Source organism: Typopeltis vanoorti, chromosome 12, assembly GCF_054136105.1.
Source record: "Typopeltis vanoorti isolate ZY-2024b chromosome 12, IOZ_Tvanoo_1.0, whole genome shotgun sequence".
NCBI classification, from domain to species: domain Eukaryota; kingdom Metazoa; phylum Arthropoda; class Arachnida; order Uropygi; family Thelyphonidae; genus Typopeltis; species Typopeltis vanoorti.
In genome coordinates this window covers 28,471,244-28,490,429 of record NC_143560.1, presented here as the reverse complement: position 1 = coordinate 28,490,429, position 19,186 = coordinate 28,471,244, and the positions used below count along the sequence as shown (strand labels likewise).

Sequence of the window (19,186 nt, the reverse complement as noted above, 5' to 3'; positions counted from 1 at the left end):
GTTCCAGCCATTTCCTTTTTTTTTTTTTTTTTTTTTTTAACCACATACACAAGAGTTTAGATCAACCTTATAGTACATTAATACTGTGTATGGTTTGGGAAAGAAGGTACTTGTTCACATTGGATTTGAATGGCTATAATAGTATAGCAGTTACAGGGATGAAGGAGAAGAAAATTGTTCTGCGGGTTTCAAGGTACATTGTGTAGGGATGTTGAGCAGCAGCTGCATGTGTTCCGAGCTTAGTAGTAAGTGGGGTGAATTATTGATGCTATTTCAGATGAACATTTGCCATGACAATATTTGTAGAAAACACATAGTGCAGAGACTGATCGTCTGTGTGAAAATGGGATGGAGCTGAGTTGGTAAGAGATGGGTCATTAATAAGTCCGATTGCTCTCCTCTGTATTGAGTCGAGCATTTTGAGGGAGCTTTTGGGGACCTCACCCCAAAAGGATTTATGATTTGTATAAGGTTAACAGCTGTTCAGGGGTGAAGTAACGTCTTGAGAGAAAGAGAAATCCAAATTTTTTAGAAGCTGAGGATGCAATGGTTGTTATGTGTTTATGCCAGGAGAGACCTGATGTCAGGTTAATTCCAAGAAGAGAAATCTCAGATTGTCTGGAAATTTGGGTGTTGTCAAAAATAATACTGGAAGAAAATGGTTCTTTTTTATAAGAAATGAGACAGTACTGGGTTTTATTTGCATTGAAATTGGCTAGGTTATCTGAATCCCATTGGAGGATGGCATGGGGGTCTGAATTGAGGGTAGTGGTGGTTGCTGTTCACCACTGCCCTCAAGAATAGTGCTGTTCTGTATGTTGAGGTGAGTTGGTTGGAGTAAGGTTTATCAAAAGAAAGGGAAGAGTGTAATGTGCTGTTGTCTGCAAAACTGTGTATTGGGTTGGAGGTAAGCTGAAGTAGGTCATTGATATATATAGTAGGAAGAGGGTTGGTAATAGGACAGAACCTTGAGGAACCCTGGCATTAGTTGAATGGTGAGAGGATAAGGAGTTATCCACCACTACACATAGTGTGCATCCAGACAGAAAGCTGGCAATCCAACTACAGAGGTCTTGAGATAGACCAAACAATGGCAGCTTGCTTAGTAAGCCCTTGTGCCAGACCCAGTCAAATTCCTTGGGGATATCAAGTTCAACCACTTGAGATTCGTCAAACTTCTCCATGGCATTTGTCCAGAGATGGGAGACATATGTGAGCAGATCTCCTGTTGATCGGCAGCAACGGAATCCATACTGGTGGTCGTTTATTAGATGGGTAGCTTCAAGGTAGTGTAGGAGTTGGGAATTGATGATTTTTTTCATTACTTTAGACAGGACTGAGGCGAGCGAGATGGGGCAGTAGTTGGACGGCAGTGACTTGTCGCCCTTCTTGGGAATGAGTTGAATATAGGCCAATTTCCAGGATGTGGGATAGATACCAGTGGAGAAAGACAGTATATATATAAGCGACATGGGACAGGAGATAATTCTGGTGAGCAAACCTTCAGGACAATTGGAGGAATACCATCAAGGCCAGGAGACTTTTTTTGTGTCTAATTTGGAGAGTATTTTGCTGATCTCTTTCTGGCAAAAGGATATAGTGGGCATTGTATGTTAGGGAACATTTGCTATTGTCAATTATGTGTGCATCGGAAGCAAAGTGTAAGGCCAGGAGATTGGCATTTTCTGTAGGAGATGATGCAATGGAGCCATCTGGGTATGATAGAGGTGGGAATAATGTTGGGCAGAAATTATGACTGATCACTTTGGCGAGGGACCAAAAGGCTCAGCTGCCATTTGGACAGGCTGCTAATTTCATGCTTTTTGCTCTCTTGAACTCTGTTTTGGAAGCATTGTTTGTTTTTTTTTTTGCATTTATTTCGGGCTTGGGTATAAGCTCTGAAGAGGATGGGGTTCTTGATTTGAGCAAGTAAAGGTATGTTTGATTTTTCATTTGTACAGTCTTGCCACATCTTTTGGAAAACCAGGGTTTAGTTAGGGAATCGCAGGTCAGAGTACTGTGGGGAATATATGATTCCATGCCAGTGAGGATTACTTTGGTTATGAGTTCGGTGCATGTATTTGGATTGGGATGTTGGAAGCAATAGTCTAACCATGGGAATGAGGCATAGAAGTTGCGGAGGCTGCCCCACTGCCTCCACAACTTCTAGGCACTGTTATGGGAGTGGCTGTGTAAACGTTGTTGCATGGGGGAGAAGATACTAGGTTGTGGTCAGAATTGCCTAGCAGGCTCTCTACATTCACTGTGTATTTGGAAGGGTCATTGGTCAGGAAGAGATCCAGGGTATTTGGAGACTGGTTTGGGTTATCGGGTATTCTGGTTGGCATCTGAAATAGTTGTGTAAGGTCATTAGTGATGTTGAATGTTTCAGCATCTTTGCATGCACGATCTGTACAGCTGGAGGAGGAAAGCCAGTTGGTGTTGTGGACATTAAAATCTCCTAGGAGAATGATTTCGCTGTTGGGAAAGTAGGACTGGTGAAAGTCGATTTTTAGTGAGAGGAAATTGCAGAGCTTAGAATGGTTGGTTGCATTAGAGGAGTGATAGAGATAGCATATGAATTTGACTGAGTTAGGGAAGGATATCTTCAACCAAAGAAGGTCAAAGTTGGGTGATTCTAGGTTAGGTGCTCTCTGACAAGATATGTTGGACCGGATGTATGCACAGACACCGCCCTTGGGGGTCGAAAGGAGTTAAAGAGTGTGTAGTTTGGAAAGTTGAGGTGAATAGTGATGGAGGGAGGTGAGATTTGAGTTTCTGCCAAAAATGTAGGTGGGGTTTGGTAGACTGTGTCCACTACCACGTCAGGTGGTAGTGGACACTATTAAGGTTGGAGTTTAGGCCACGGATGTTGGTGAAATGGATTTGTAGGGTTTTGTGAGTCACATGTTTGACTGCAGGGGCCTTGCACATTTCCTATGCAGTGCCTGCATACTGGTCACCATGGTGGCTGCTAGTGGCATCACTTGGTTTTTGCACCAATTTAGTTTGTCTGTAGTCGATGGTCTAGCTGTAGTCACCATTCTGACGTTTTTCTGCAAATTGTCTTCGAAGCTGGCATCCTTGTTCTCTTTGTGCAAATGATAAATCTGGTGAGCACGTATGTACGATTGCAGACAAGTGTCTTTGAACTTGTTGTTGATTGCTGTTATTAGTTTTGATGTGCTTGTCGGCATGTCGCGTCACTTTTACGAGGCATGGAAAGTTCGTTCCGTCCTTTCTTTTGTTTAAGGATCCGAAACGATGGCACCTGATGATATTTTTAGGATCAATGTTGCATTCTTCTGCTAATTTGATGATGCTTTACCATTTTCTTTTGGAAAGTTCAAAACAACAGCACTGAATTTTTTGTTTTTGGTCTCCAGTGAGGCATGCACCGTAGATGTGATTATTTCACGGAGTTCATTTGCGGTGAAGGGTGAACTTGCATTGCAGTGCTGATCATTAGTTTATTCGAGCTTGGTTTCTGTTTTTAATGTATTTTAGAGGAAAGAGTTTCATTCATAGCCATGATGTGCTGTTCAAGGTTTTCAATTCGTTTGACTAATAAGTTCAGGAGCTGTTTTACAGACAGGAGGCTCAGCGAACAGAAATAGGGCTGGTTAAGGTCTATATATATCTTGTGCACCGAGTCTATTTTTGCATAGGAAGCATGTATCCAGTGGCAACAGAATTCGCACATTATACCCCTTTTTTTATCGCTGATATCAATTCTGCAGCTGGGGCACTTTGTGGGTTTGTCAGCAATCAACGGCGGCACGCTGGCAAGACATGGGGTGCTTGTTTATCATTGGCTCTTGTTGCTGCCATCTTTGCTTTGCACAGTAGGCATAGTGGGTGCTTGCACGTGGTCGAACCACGTGCAAGATCGAGATATAACTGGTTTAATGAACTATTTTTTATTTTTTTTATTAATGTTTAATTTGAATGGGAAACTCTTGCAATAGCGATAAAATGCAGGAGCACTAGTTTATAGTAGTTTACTCACAGATGCCACCTGAATTTCATCTACCTACTGTCTCTTTAGTTTACCCTGTAGTTCTCTGCTATCTTTCCATCTCTGGGAATTAAGGAAACAGTATCTTAATGAACAGATTGCAAGTTTAAACTTTCTCAAAGTTTAAATCCTGCTTTACAGGACAATTTCTGATAACATTTACACAATACAAAAACTCAATAATATTTAGTAATTTTCTCTCATGCTTCGGTTATATAGATTCTAAAAGTGAAGTTTCAGCTTTATGATCACCTGTGAAGTTCAGTTCTGTTATCTTAAAAATTAACTGAATGATCTGCCTGGATACTGAAGACAATGGTTTTCCAAAGATTAAAATTTTTTATTATCTTCAGTTCCTGATTTATTTTGCAGCTATAGGTCATGCAAGTTACTCTTAGAAAGATATTAGGTAGAAGAAAAAGAAATTTGATCACAGTAGCTTTTCATAATGTATTTTGTAGAGTTCAAAAGTTATCAAAGTTCTATTTGGTTGACTTCTTTACTAAAAAGACTTTTCTGACAGACCAAGAAATAAGACGCACGAAAATACTTAACACACCAGATTTGTTATTCTCTTAATGTTTTTTTCACGTCTGCTAAATATGCTCATCAGCTACCATTATGAAGCTGACTTCATTGTATATATCTGCAATGGTCATTAGGATTTAATATTGCATTTTAAAACAGTGACAGACTACTTGCAAGTTGAAACACAGTTTCAAGTTAAGTTCATTATTTTAAAGATAATTTTAAATAAAAAATCACAAATACCCAGTATATCAATTATAGAAATTCAGAATAAAATCCATCGATTTAAAGTATTGCATTACTCTGCTTACTGGAGACCTGAAGTGATTTGAAAACGCATGTTTATCTTTAGATATTTTTGGGTTTCTGGATTATCTACATCAGTGGTTCCCAAACTTTTTCGGGCCATCACCCCCTCGAATCCATAAACTCATCGTCAGTGCCTCTGTGTCTTACCTAAATCCACCCTACATTCAGAAAAGCGATTCACACAACCCACAGGAATGGTAATAACATTTTAGAAACAAATATTAATTTATAATTTAAATTTATTTTAAATCCAAAAAAAAAAAAAAAAAACCATTTAACTTTAATAGCAACTTTACATTAAAATCTAATAAAACATTGTATTATAAGGCTATTCAATAGCAGCTATTGACTTGAATGTTTTGAAAATCCTTAATGTGATGGATGGGCTTCATGGAGACATAGTTTTCCTATGTCTGGTTTAATATAACTTAGCAGTAGTCTTAAATCTCCACGTTGAGTTATCTGGAGTCTTATTCAAATTAAGTGGATATTGAATCCAACATTATTTCAAAGCCGAATAGAGAAATTACAAGAGTTTCAGCAGATCAAAGGGTAAGCAAACCTTTCATGACAGGAGCAACTCGTAGTAAAAGTGAAGTAATACTGATCACTATCCTTAGTATTTCCCATAATGTAAAAGACATCTCCCAGTGGACATGCATAACATCATACATGTCCACTAGGAGATGTGTTTTATATTATGGGAAATACTAAGGATAGTGATCAGAGCTTACTCCATCTTTACTGCGAGTTGCTCCTGTCATGAAATGTTTGCTTACCGTTGGATCTGCCAAAACTTTTATAGTTTCTATATTTGGCATGAAACTCTTGTAATTTCTCTATTCGGCTTTGAAATCTCTTTGCAGAAAGAGCAGAGGTCTCTTTCTACAACCAAAACTCTTCATAAGATTTATTAAATGTTGGCATCAGCTCAAAGTCATTTTTCAGCTCAATTAGTTTTTCCTCCATGGCTCCCACTACCTCAGTATCGGAAAATGGATTTATTATCTAATCTGGAACTTCCAACGAAAGTAAATCCTTGATCTACTTGCCTTGTCAGGATGTACCTTCTTCAAATGTTCAATTATTTTGGAAGGCTTCATGGCCTCTTTTGAGAAGACCCTTTCACAAATCGGCACATTGGCAGCTGCTGGTTTGTTGGTGCTGGTATGCATCCATATTTTAAGTATTCAAAACTATACTGCCTACATTTCTTCTTTGACGTATCTGCATCTGCCATTTCTATTATGGAACATGCAGAAATAAGCATGCATACATATTTGAAAACTTTTATAAATAATAATCTTTATCTTTATATCCTCACAATATAACAGAACCCATAATTTGCCAAGCTGGACACAACACTTGCATAGCTAAACGCTTCACATTTTTGTTCAGTAAATAAAAATATGGGAAAATACATTATAACACACTCAATACTATTAAGGTAAAAAAGGACCACTTCAGAAATTACCAACAAAAAACTCGAAAAATGTCTTGGAAACAACAAAAAATGTCATGAAAACAACAACAACAATAATAATAATAATCAAACAGCCAAAATTAATTATTGCACATTTCAGCATTTTGCAGCACACCTTCAGTGTCCCCCTGCCTCTTAGCGCCCCCTTAAGTAATCAAACTGCCCACTTTGGGAACCACTGATCTACATGGTCGTAATCCTATATTATTTTATTACCTACAATAGCAAAGTGAAATATGATTATAATCTTTCATGAGATTACCATAAAAAATCTGTTGACACCACCATTTAGTGTGGAGTATTTAAATACTAAATTCATATGTCCCACATAAATTTTTATTTTTAATATATATATGGAATAAGAGAGAAATTAGTCAAACACTAAACTAGCTGTATACCAGACATTGTTCAAATCAATTTTAACTTATGGATCTGAGAGCTGTGTTAAAAATAAAACACCTGATCAAGGACTGGAGACTACAGATGTGAAAGTTCTGAGAAAGAAATATGAATAATAGATAACCAACCAGGTTCTAACTGGTATATGGTTTTTTTTTTTATTATTTATACTAAATCAATTTCCTTAACATGTTTCACTGTCTATATGGCTAACAGTAACTTCAGGAGGTTGCTTAACATAAGTAAAAACTGGCAAAAAATGTTCTTTGAAGATGTATGCTATGAGATCAATTTTTTAATTCCCTTTTGTTTTTGACATTGCCTATATGTTTGTTGCAGATTTTGAAACTTCTCCTAGTTTGACCTATGTATATCTTTCCACAAGAACATGGGATTTTGTATACACCTAGATGTTTATAAAATGAAACTTTATCTTTAGAGGAGCATAGAAAGTTTCGTAAGATGTTGACCGCTTTGAAGGCTGGTCTAATGTTAACCCACAAATTAATAACAAAAGGCATGGTATCTGTACAATATATTGGCAATGTATAAAAAAAAAAAAAATAGCCAAAATATTAAAGGCAGTCAGTATCAGAACAGCCTTCAAATTAATCAATGACTTACAAAACTTTCTATGCTCCCCTAATGACAAAGTTTCATTTTATAAACATCCAGGCGTATAAAAAAAGATTCCGTGTTCTTGTGGAAAGATATATGTAGTTCAAACTGGGAGAAGTTTTGAAGTCCACACAAAGAACATATAGGCAATGTAGAAAGCAAAAGGGAAGAAAAAAGCAGACTCATAGCACACATCCTCAAAAAACATCATGCACTAAATTAGCAAGCATTCTTCATGCTCTAATTAGAAGAGCATGTTTTTTCATGACATGACATTTGGAAATCATGAATTACTATGTGTAACAGTGAAAAACTCTCCTATGCCAGCAATCACATACAGAGTTTATACAACAATGTAGAGAATGCATGCAACATGCCTAATGATACTTGTGTAGAGGCTTAAGTGCTGTGAGGACATTATGTTGGAGGTTTAATGGATTTTTTACAACACTCAAAAAGAATTAAATTAGAATTTAATACTTCCTATATTTCGTCCTAGTCACTAGGACATCTACGGGGATTACAAAAACAATTAATGTAACATGCACACAAAAACTTATAATACTAAGCCCAACCACGTGGGTGACACTAAAGTCCTATCTAGGTGGAGTGCCCTCTAAGGGCGGTAGTAGGTGGCCTGGAATGTAAGGTGGGACCTCTGGTGATGAGTGTTTCCCAAATCTTCGGAAGCTTAATGCAACCGTATTTGTTAAGATTTGGTTGGTTTCTGAGAGCTGCTGCTGCTTCTAAGAAAAGTCTCTCTTTCTTGAATTTGCTGTGGTGGAGCATGGTGGTTTTCTTCCATGATACTCTGTGGGTGGTGTCCAAAACATGGTCAGCCAAGCCTGAATGGCCATAGTTGTGTTTAACGATGTACGACTTATGTTCTTCCAGGCGGATGGATGCTGATCTGCCTGTCTGTCTAAAGTACGCAAGCTTACAGGAACAGGGTACTTCGTAAACTCCAGGCAGAGAGAGAGGAGGGAGCTGATCTTTCGTAGAACGGATAAGGGTAGCAAGTTTGCGGTAGGGCTTATATGCTGTGTGTAGGTTATACTTTTTTAGTATCTTGGCTATTTTTTCCGAAGTGCCTCGGATGTAGGGTATGGTGATGGCATTTTTAAAATCTTGTTGACGAGAGGGACGGGGAATGGGGGAGGAATTGATTATTTTTTTGATACTGTGTTCGCTGTAGCCATTGGAGAGGAAAGTTCTGTGTATGTGGTTAAGCTCAGTAGTGAGGGCGGGTCCACTGGAATTTTAATACTTCCTATATTCCAGTGGAACCGCCCTCACTACTGAGCTTAACCACATACACAGAACATTCCTCTCCAATGGCTACAGCGAACACAGTATCAAAAAAATAATCAATTCCTCCCCCATTCCCTGTCCCTCTCATCAACAAGATTTTAAAAATGCCATCACCATACCCTACATCCGAGGCACTTCGGAAAAAATAGCCAAGATACTAAAAAAGTATAACCTACACACAGCATATAAGCCCTACTGCAAACTTGCTACCCTTATCCGTTCTACGAAAGATCAGCTCCCTCCTCTCTCTCTGCCTGGAGTTTACAAAGTACCCTGTTCCTGTAAGCTTGCGTACTTTGGACAGACAAGCAGATCAGCATCCATCCGCCTGGAAGAACACAAGTCGTACATCGTTAAACACAACTATGGCCATTCAGGCTTGGCTGACCATGTTTTGGACACCACCCACAGAGTATCATGGAAGAAAACCACCATGCTCCACCACAGCAAATTCAAGAAAGAGAGACTTTTCTTAGAAGCAGCAGCAGCTCTCAGAAACCAACCAAATCTTAACAAATACGGTTGCATTAAGCTTCTGAAGATTTGGGAAACACTCATCACCAGAGGTCCCACCTTACATTCCAGGCCACCTACTACCGCCCTTAGAGGGCGCTCCACCTAGATAGGACTTTAGTGTCACCCACGTGGTTGGGCTTAATATTGTAAGTTTTTGTGTGCATGTTACATTAATTGTTTTTGTAATCCCCGTAGATGTCCTAGTGACTAGGACGAAATATAGGAAGTATTAAATTCTAATTTAATTTTTTTTGAGTGTTGTAAAAAATCCATTAAACCTCCAACATAATGCCTAATGATACTCATGATTAACCTATTATTCTAGTCTTTGCAATTTATAGATATCAGCAGCTATTGGAAAACATCTTTTTGTCAGTTTTTACTTATGTTAAGCAACCTCATGAACATGTTGTTAGTCATATAGACAGTGAAACATGTTGAGGAAATAAAAAACACATCAGTCAAAACCTGGCAATCTATTATTCTAACTTTTATAACTAACTTGTACAGGAAGCAAGAAACCATGGTAGGAACAGGTGTTGGATTAAATGATTGGCTTTAGGTTGGAAAGGCAGTAAGGCAAGGATGTCTACTTTCTTCTCACTTGTTTAGTATCTATGCTGAGGACATATATACTGAGGATGTGTATAGCATTGGATGAGTTCAAGACAGGAATTAGAATAGGTGGTAGATTGGTCAGTAATCTGAGGTATGTTGATGAAACAGCACTCCTCTGAAATGACAAGGAAGAACTATTTACCGTTTCATTCTGTGGACAGTAGGGAGGACTTCTTGACAAAGTTAACAAGATCAGTAAGAACAGAGGACTTCAGCTCAATCCTAGCAAGAAAAGATTATAGTTTTCAAAGGAAATATAGACAGGAAGGTTTTTGAGAAACAAATCTACCTAAATGGACAAAGAACTGAGGAGTCTGCAAGTTCGAGTACCTGGGATTCATTATTGATGTGAAGAATTGCTGTTCAGAAGATATCAGAAGAAGACTAGGAATGTCTAAAACAACAGTCAGACACTTGAAAATCTGAAAGGATGGATCTATCTCCACGGAACAAAGTTGAGGATTTTGGATGAAGCTGTTTTTCCACCAGCGACTTATGGATGTAAAACTTGAAACTTAAAGTCATAAGAAAAGGATCCTTTCTTTTAGTGTTACACGGTGATCAGCATTCATTTTTGAAATTATGGATTCTACAACCGTGTTAAAATAACTCTTTTTATTATCCCGACGTTTCGATCTTCACATCAAGATCATCATCTGGAGCAAACATAAATATACAAGACAAGCTGCATTACATTTCAAACTGTAAGCTAGAGAAACAATGATTTGATCACATGCTAACTCACTGGCATGACCTCTAGTGAAAAAAAAAAAACATCAAGCTAGATTTAATTTATGATTACATGAATAAACATTCTTGCTTACAGATGGTTTTCTTTCCAGTAACAGTGATGTCCTATTTTTATTATTACAATTGTTATTTTTGATTAAAAAAAAAAAAAAAAAAAAAAATTACATTCTTTCTTATAGATTTTTTTCCCTTAACGGTGATGTCCTATTTTTTAGTCATTTTATATTTAGGATCCTGGATTTTCTACAGTCCTGTTTATAGTTAGTCTTAGAAAGGAAGGATTTGTGGGACGAATATATGCCTTCCATATGTATGGGATTTTTAGACCATCATTATTGTTTAGATTGGGGTGGTTGATAATGATCTCACAAGCTCCCTTAAATTTGCATTCATACCATGCTTTGGTGTGATGTAAACAACTAGTGCTTTCTGATCATGCCCTGAACACAGTCAATTCTATGTAAGGTGTTCAGGGCATGATCAGAAAGGCCAGCTTCACCATAATTATTATATTTGATGTGTCGTTTGTGTTCTTTTTGTCTGATCGGAATTGTGCATCCTGTTTCTCCTATGTATGGTATGTTGCAGGTGCAGTAAATACGGTATACTCCAAGGTGGGCGGGAGTGGGTCTTTGGATGAGTTGAGTAAGCTTTTTAATGTTGCAGGAGGTTTAAAGGTGCTTTGAGGTTGTGTTTTTGTAGTACTCTGTTTATTTTGTCTGATGTCCCTTTAATGTAGGGAATGGTTATAGTTTTACTGTAGTCTGATTTGTCTTTGTTTTTTTATTGCGGTCTTGTAGAGAATTTTGTTAATAGTGTTTTGGCTGTATCCATTTTTTTGAAAAGTATTGCTGATCTCTTTAAATTCATTTTTCAGTGCCTGTTCATTGGAGCAGATCTTCAGAGCCCTATTTTTTAGGGTATTGATGACACCTAATTTTTGTGTTGGGTGGTGGTAGGAGTTTATGTGTATATATTGGTCAGTATGTGTCGGTTTCCGGTAAACTGTGAAGGAAAGATTGCCTGAGGGAAGACGTGTGACAAGTGTATCTAGAAACGGCAGTGTGTTATGTTTTTCAATCTCAGTTGTGAACTGTATACGTTTGTGTTGCTTGTTTAGGTGGCTAAGGAACGTGTCTTGGCCATGAGACCAGATCGCAAAAACATCATCAACGTATCTAAGCCAGACTTTGGGTTTTAAAGGGGAGGAACCTAAAGCAAGTTGTTCATAATGTTCCATATAAAAGTCAGCAATTGGGGGGGTAATGGCGAGCCCATGGCCATGCCTTCTTTTTTGTAGAAAGCGTTTTGCCATACAAAATAACCAGAACATAATAACCAGAACAAAACAAAATCCAGATATCACAGTGCGCAAAGAGCACTGTGATATCTGGAGGAAATTGGTTCTGTAAAAGAAGAATTGTGTCATTGATTGGGACATTCGTAAAGAGGGCAGAGACGTGAAAACTGACTAATAGATCATCTTTTTCTAATGTAATGTCTTTGATGATGTTTATGAAGTGTTGTGTGTTTTTGATATAGGAGGGGGAATGACCTACCAGCTCCTTGAATGTTGCTGCTAATTTTTTGGCTAAGTGATAAGTCGGGCTATCAATCCCTTTGACTATAGGCCTAAGCAGTGTATTTTCTTTGTGAATTTTTGGTAGCCTGTAAATTCTCGGGGGACGAGTGTAGTGTGGAAATAGTTTTTTGACCGTATCTTCGGGCCATGTGATAATTGACTTAAGTAGATTCTGTTTTCTTTTTTATTCTGTTAGTTGGGTTATAATTAACCAACTGGTATGTGTTATTGTCCGAGGCAGCAGATTCATTTTTTCCACATAAGTGGTTCGGTTTAAGATAACGGTGGCACTTCCTTTATCTGCTCTGGTTATTAAGATGTTTGGATTTGACTTTAGTGATTTTATCGCTGTTAATTCGTGTTGAGTTAGGTTGCTTGTTATTGTTTTGTTATGATTTAAAATGTTGGCAGTTCCTAAATGTATGTGAAATGATGTGAAAGACATTTATCAGCACAATGAGTGCAGGTGAGTAATTAATGTGGCATGTTAAAGGAAGAATGACTATGGAAGGATAACTTTAATAAGCACTTATAGCAGTGAGGTGAGAGAAGCAAACAAAATAGCTGAATTGAGTGACCACTTTACAAGGGTCTATCATCCAAGTGAGTATATTGCTGTGACAGATGTCACAAGAACTGATGTAGTGGTGGTAGGAGTTTCATATATATTGCACAGAGGATATTAATATTATTATCAATTCTCACCCCAGGGAAAGATTTAGTCATGCTTCAGTCACATAAGAACTTCTCATTATAGAATCACTGTAAAAAATCTTCTCCCCATCCTCTCTTATTTATTGATATGATCTCATTTCTTACTTCACACTGCTTGCAGTTTGTCTTCTCTGCTCTACTGTTCTCTTGATATTTCTACAATTTTTCCATTTCATGCTTTGTCCTCTGAAAGACTACATGTAGCCATGCTATATCCTTCTTGAGGTCCTCTTCATTCTTCTGACCGTCTACCACTGCACTTTCAACATATATTGTTAACTTGAACATTTTCTGGACTTATGTCAACACTGTTTACTCCACTATCATGTATTTTGCTCTCTCCACCCAACTGAAACTCACTCTCACCAGTCTCACCTTCGCAACAAATACATCTGCACTGGACAAAATCTTTCAACAAAAAGATTTTGTTGAAACATTAACTTATGCTGAAAGCATGCAATATGCTCTAAACCATTTCTGATGATGATAAATCAGAATGGCAGTGTAAATAATAATGTGGTTTTTATTATTTTATGTTCACTTATTTTTACTTTATCTTCTTGATTTGGTTTTGGTTCAGTTTCTTTCATACACCATTTGGGAATGATTCTGTTCTTGTTTAATGCAAGTTGAGTTTTCACAATTTAATTAAAAATAGCAAACAAAATTGTCACGGTATTATTTATCCATATTACTATCTATTTTGGATCCACAAATTTCCTAATTCCAGCTTCTTTCCAAATCAATGAAGTATAAGTACTGGATACAAAGAATGACACCCTGCAGGTTGAGTAAGCATTTTTAGTAATGTTCGAATCTTATTTAAAAACCTAACTGAGCAAGATAGGTTTGGTAACAGTGTGACAGCTTATTGCACCATTGCATTCTATTCTTTTATTTAATTAATAAAAATTAATTATGAAAATTAACAATGAACATAAAACATAAACTGTTGTTGTCTATAATGTATGTAGAAATGCAAATATAATATTGTGTTCTTTTAGTAAACTAAACAAATATCAAATGAAGGAATAATTGGACAAGAAAAGCTGTAAATTTTCAATTATTTCTATTTCATTTGAAATTAATCTAGTATTATAATCCTTGAATTATTTTAGTCTTACCTCCTTAGAAGCAGTTTAGGATGACTTTTGCCTTCAATGCATTTTTCTATCAACTCAGCTACTAATGTCTTCAGTATACTAACCAAATAAATAAATATTAAACTGAAAATTATGTTTTTGTTTCACCTAAAGAAAAAACATTTTCTTCTGCATATTTAAGCATAACATGAAAACAACTATAAATTGATACTGTAATTCCCATATAGTATAACACAGTTGGCAGGAATAATTTTCTTGTAAAGTGTATTATTTTTAATATATTTAACTTTCTCTCCCCCTCCCCCTCATCCCTTTGGTGTGTGTGTGTGGGGGGGGGGGGGGGGGTTGAGCCCTCCTAATGAGGGATTAAGCATATATATTTTTTTATGAATGTAGATCCATGTGTGTGTGTGTGTGTGTGTGTGTGTGTGTTAATGGGACTGTTTGCCTGTTCTGAGGGACAAACCTGAGTTTTCAGGTGGGAAACCCCCTCTATTTCCATATGAGTATGGCTAACTCACCTTTTAGTGAAAAAAACCAGATCAAGGTTTCTTTTTAATTTATGAGACGTATGAGACCTGGTTCAATTCCTCACATCATAGAGGAATTTTCGCGGTCTTTTCAAACAAAGGAATTTGTCTACCATATTCACTTGAATATAATTCGCTCACTTATACTTCGCACCGCTGATTTTACTGCACAAAAAAATAAATTAAAAAAGTTTTGCATATACTTCGCACATGAAAAAAAAATCGAAGACTTTAAATAAAAAACAGATAGCGAATGTTGTTATAATAGAAATAGTAAGAAAAAAAAAACTTTTGGATGTGAAGACCGATGTGGCCATTATTTCTGGTGGTCTTGCACTTGTCTATAGCCCTTGGATGTATCGGTCAACAAATCATTCAAGGACTACATACGAAAATTCTACACAGAGTGGATGGCAGCCGGCAGCTATGACCTCACTCTGGCAGGTAAGATTAAGAGACCATCAAATGAACTGTTGTGCTACTGGATTTTGAGAGCTTGGGACACAATTTCACCAGAAATAATTGCCAAGAGTTTTTTTTAAAAACAGACATCTCTAATGCCATGGATGGGAATGAAGATGATGCTATTTGGTAGATTGACAATGAAAATGAGGAAACTGCTCTCGAGACCAAAAGTAGTGATAGTGAATAGGAGATTCTTGGTAAGTCATATCCATTTTTAGTTTTTTTTTTTTAAATCATGGTGATCTTATGTTTCTGAAATGATAAAAGGACAAGCAATGATGAAACAGTTTGTTTTAATTACAGAAACATTGTCGCTAAAGATTCAAACATATCGCGTGATGAAGGTGAGCGGTCGATTGCGTAAAAACATCGATAATTAAAATTTAAGTGCATTCATTTTATAAATAATGTTAGTAATCTATTTATTCACTCATTCATATGAGTCCCCACCCCCTTTTCTACCCCATCTGTTAGGATGTGTTGAGCCCACTAAATGAGGGATTAAGTATATGTATTTTATGAGTGTAAATTCGTGTGTGTGTATGTGTGTTGACGGGGCTGGTTTGCCTGTTCCGAGGGACGAAACACGAGTTTCCGGGTGAAAAAACATCTACCCCTGTATGAGACCAACTAACTCACCTTTAGTTGAAAGAGACCAGATGGTTCCTCACGTCTTGGACAGGAATCGAACACAGGTCTTTCCGACCAAACAGCTTCATCTATACCAACTGAGCTGTGGAGGTTCAATGTGAGCAATTAAAATAATGAATACTGAGGATTTTATTATAAACATTAATTTAGTTTTTTCCTGAAAAACTTTAGTTTCCGAAAATCCCCAAATATATCTTGCACCATGATTTAACTTTAATTTTGAGGAAAAATGTGCGAGTTATATTCGAGTAAATATGGTATACCGACTGAACTACAGAGGATCTAGTCTCCAATGAAGTCCCTCAATACATCGCCAGGTTTGGAAATGCATATTTTGAATAAAGCTTCACAATTCTTATTGCATCTTTTTACCTCAAGTGATTTCCATAAACAGGATAAACCTTGCTGGTATCTTTCAGGATTAACCAGGCTTATCTTGTATTTTGTGGAAATAAACTCTGAAATATAGTCTTTTCTTTGGGGGGGGGGGAACAATAGAAAGAATAGATGCGAGATCCTTGAAAATTCTTAGAAATTAGAAAATATTTTCCTTATCCATTATTTTGAAATAAGTTTTTTGATACTAACGTATTTCCTGCTACAGTAAAAGTTTTGCTTTCCTTGTGCTTACAGTAGTTGGAGCGGGGAGGGGGGGATTATTCACTATACTCAGTTCCATTGCAGCATTTTGAAAATGTAGAGGTATTTGGTTAATGCAGGTTGAAACATAATTGCCTATATCTTTTGAAATTTAAACAAGCCAACCAAATAAAGAATTTCTCTTAATTATTGGTTACTTGTATTTCTCTTCTGCACAAACTTCTAGAGCAGCTTTGGTTTCCTTGAAAAGCACATATAATGATTTGTCACATGCCTACCCCATGTGAAAGTGTAAAACAATATAATTTGCCCACTATCCAGCATGAATGTGTTAAAGGTAAATCGATGATAATGTTCAAAAGATGGCTAGAATATACCTTAAATGCAAAACATTTTTCAAAAACAATGTAGCAACTGTTACTGCACAAAACAATAAACTATATAAAACTATTTGGCTTGCAGCTATAATTTTTGAAAGCTCCTCAAGGTTTATGTAAAATAACTGTATATATATATATATTGGTAAGCAGATTAACTCGGTTTCTAGACATGTTAAATATTATTTAATGACTTAATTCCAAGATAATAGAGAAACAAGTAAATTTAATATAACCACACAACTAGTTTTATCAGAATGTCGACTTTGTGATAATAAAAGACCGTAAAAAACACTGCACCATTGCAACAACAGATCATTAAAAACTGTAATTAAGTTTGAATTGGAGTCCGAGCTACAGTTCTATTGTTAAGTACATGCGAGCGTATAACTTCACGAGTTTGCCAGTACTGAATAGCAGAGCTATGTGAGCCTGGAAGACTATAACTTAGATTGCTGTTCATGTGGAAAGAGCCAAGATTATTTCTTTTGATTCCAGGATACGATGTTCTAATTCATCGTAACATTTATGAATGTTGGATTCCAATCTATTTGATGTTGGCAGCCTTCATCATTGGAGTTAACTGAGAACAAGACGTGGCTGGAGAGGGCACTGGCTCTATTGTATGAGATGTCTCTCTGACGGCCAAACTGAAAAGTCTATCTATCTATGGTCTCATAGGACACCAGAGAGACATCTCATATAATACAACCAGAACCAGTGCCCTCTCCAGCCACATCTTGTTCTCAGTTAACACCAATGATGAAGGCCGCCAATATCAAAGAGATTGGATTCAACATTCATAAATGTTACGATGAATTAGAACATTGTATCCTGGATACAATGTTCTAATTCATCCGAAATAATCCTTGACTCTTTCCACATGAACAGCAATCTAAGTTATAGTCTTCCAGACTCGCATAGCTCTGCTATTCAGTACTGGTGAACTCGTGAAGTTATACGCTCGCATGTACTTAACAACAGAACTGTAGCTCGGACTCCAATTCAAACTTAACTACAGTTTTTAATGATCCGTTGTTGTAACGGTGCAATGTTTTTTAGTCTTTTATTTGCTTTTTATGTTACCACACCTGACGAAGTCAGCATTCCGATGAAACTAGTTGTGTGGTTATATTAAATTTACTTACTTCTCTATTATTTCAGAATTAAGTCATTAAATAATATTTAACATTATATACATACACACTTCTTTCTCCAATGTTTTTGTGATGACCCGCACATGAAAGGTCAGAGGACCTATAATCCAACAGTGCCATATGTGGGTAAGTGTTTATGGAGAAAGAGGAAATCTATTGATATGTTTCTTAAAGAGTTAGAGGTTGTAATTGGTAATAAAAACAGTTAGGATGAAAGGTTGTTCCAAAGAACAGATGTGGATGGAATAAAGGAGGATGATGAGAAGTTTGTTTGGTATGTTTGGAGTTGGAGAGTGATGAGTGTTGGCCAGTGGCTACTCTAGTTCTTACAAGATTAGAAGAAAGTAAAGGAATGGTAGCAGCCAATTCAGAGGAACAATACTCATGAAAGTATCTATTGAAAAGACACAATGCAGAAATTGAATACTTACGGGAAAGTGACTGAAGGGAGTCTTTGAGGGAAGAGTCACCTATAAAGTGGATTGTCCTCTTCTATATACCATCAAGAATTCTCAGGAAGGTTTTGGGTGAACCACCCCAAATGTGAGAACAATATTCTAAGGTTGGTTGGATATCACTTATAAAGTGTTAGAAGTTGAGGAAAAGTAATGTTTTAAACAGAAAAGAACACCAAGTTTTTTAGAGGCCAAGAAGGCTACATACATAATGTCTGTGCCATGATAAACTGAATGTGAGTCACCCCAAGAATAGAAAGGACATTGGAACATTATATACATGTCCGTAAGGATATGTGCTTTGCATCATGGAATACTAAGGCAAGTGATGTGAAGGCAATCAGGTACAAAAAGGAAGGTACAGCCAGGGACTAATCCATGACTTTACCTTCTTTTTTGTAGGTAAAAATTATTTTGCCACACAACATAACCAAAACATAGTATGTGGATACGAGTTGTTCAGTTGTGAAGTTACTTCACGTGCAAACTTTGTTTGCTTACACTTGGATAAAGGATTAAACCAAGAATATAATTTCTTCGCATCTTTAATTTATAGTATAACCAAACGGAAAAACTTTCAACTTCAAAAATATTTACTGAATATATGAATTATAATTATTGACTATTTGAAGAGAGTTTATTATTATTAATTCAGTTTAAATTAAGATTTAAGAATCTTCAGATATAGAAGGAATCTCACACTCTTCTTTTTTGTATATATCCAGATGATTTGAATGAATGCTTCCCATTATGTTTCTTCAATGCCTAGGCACAAACATTTTGCTATTCACCATTTCTGGTGAACAGTTAAATTTTCTATATTTTACCTTCTGCAATTATGCCATATAAGTAATTTGTAACACAAATTATACCTCCTAATTCAGTCAGGAGGTAGTATAATTTATAATATTATGAATGATATTGGAGGACTGATAATGACAATGATACAAAATTTTGAGAAAACTGAAAAAATTATCTGTGGAACTTAATCTTCTTAGTTCC

General features: G+C 36.6%; 1 protein-coding gene across 1 annotated transcript in view; it reads right to left on the bottom strand.

Annotated features, from left to right (window-relative positions):
• The window catches only part of LOC150100648 (plexin-A4-like), a 707,214-nt gene that overhangs the window by 154,155 nt on the left and 533,873 nt on the right, over positions 1 to 19,186 (bottom strand). The window contains 1 exon segment of the mRNA XM_090401991.1: positions 13,971 to 14,048. Coding sequence (XP_090258117.1) covers positions 13,971 to 14,048 — 78 coding nt within the window.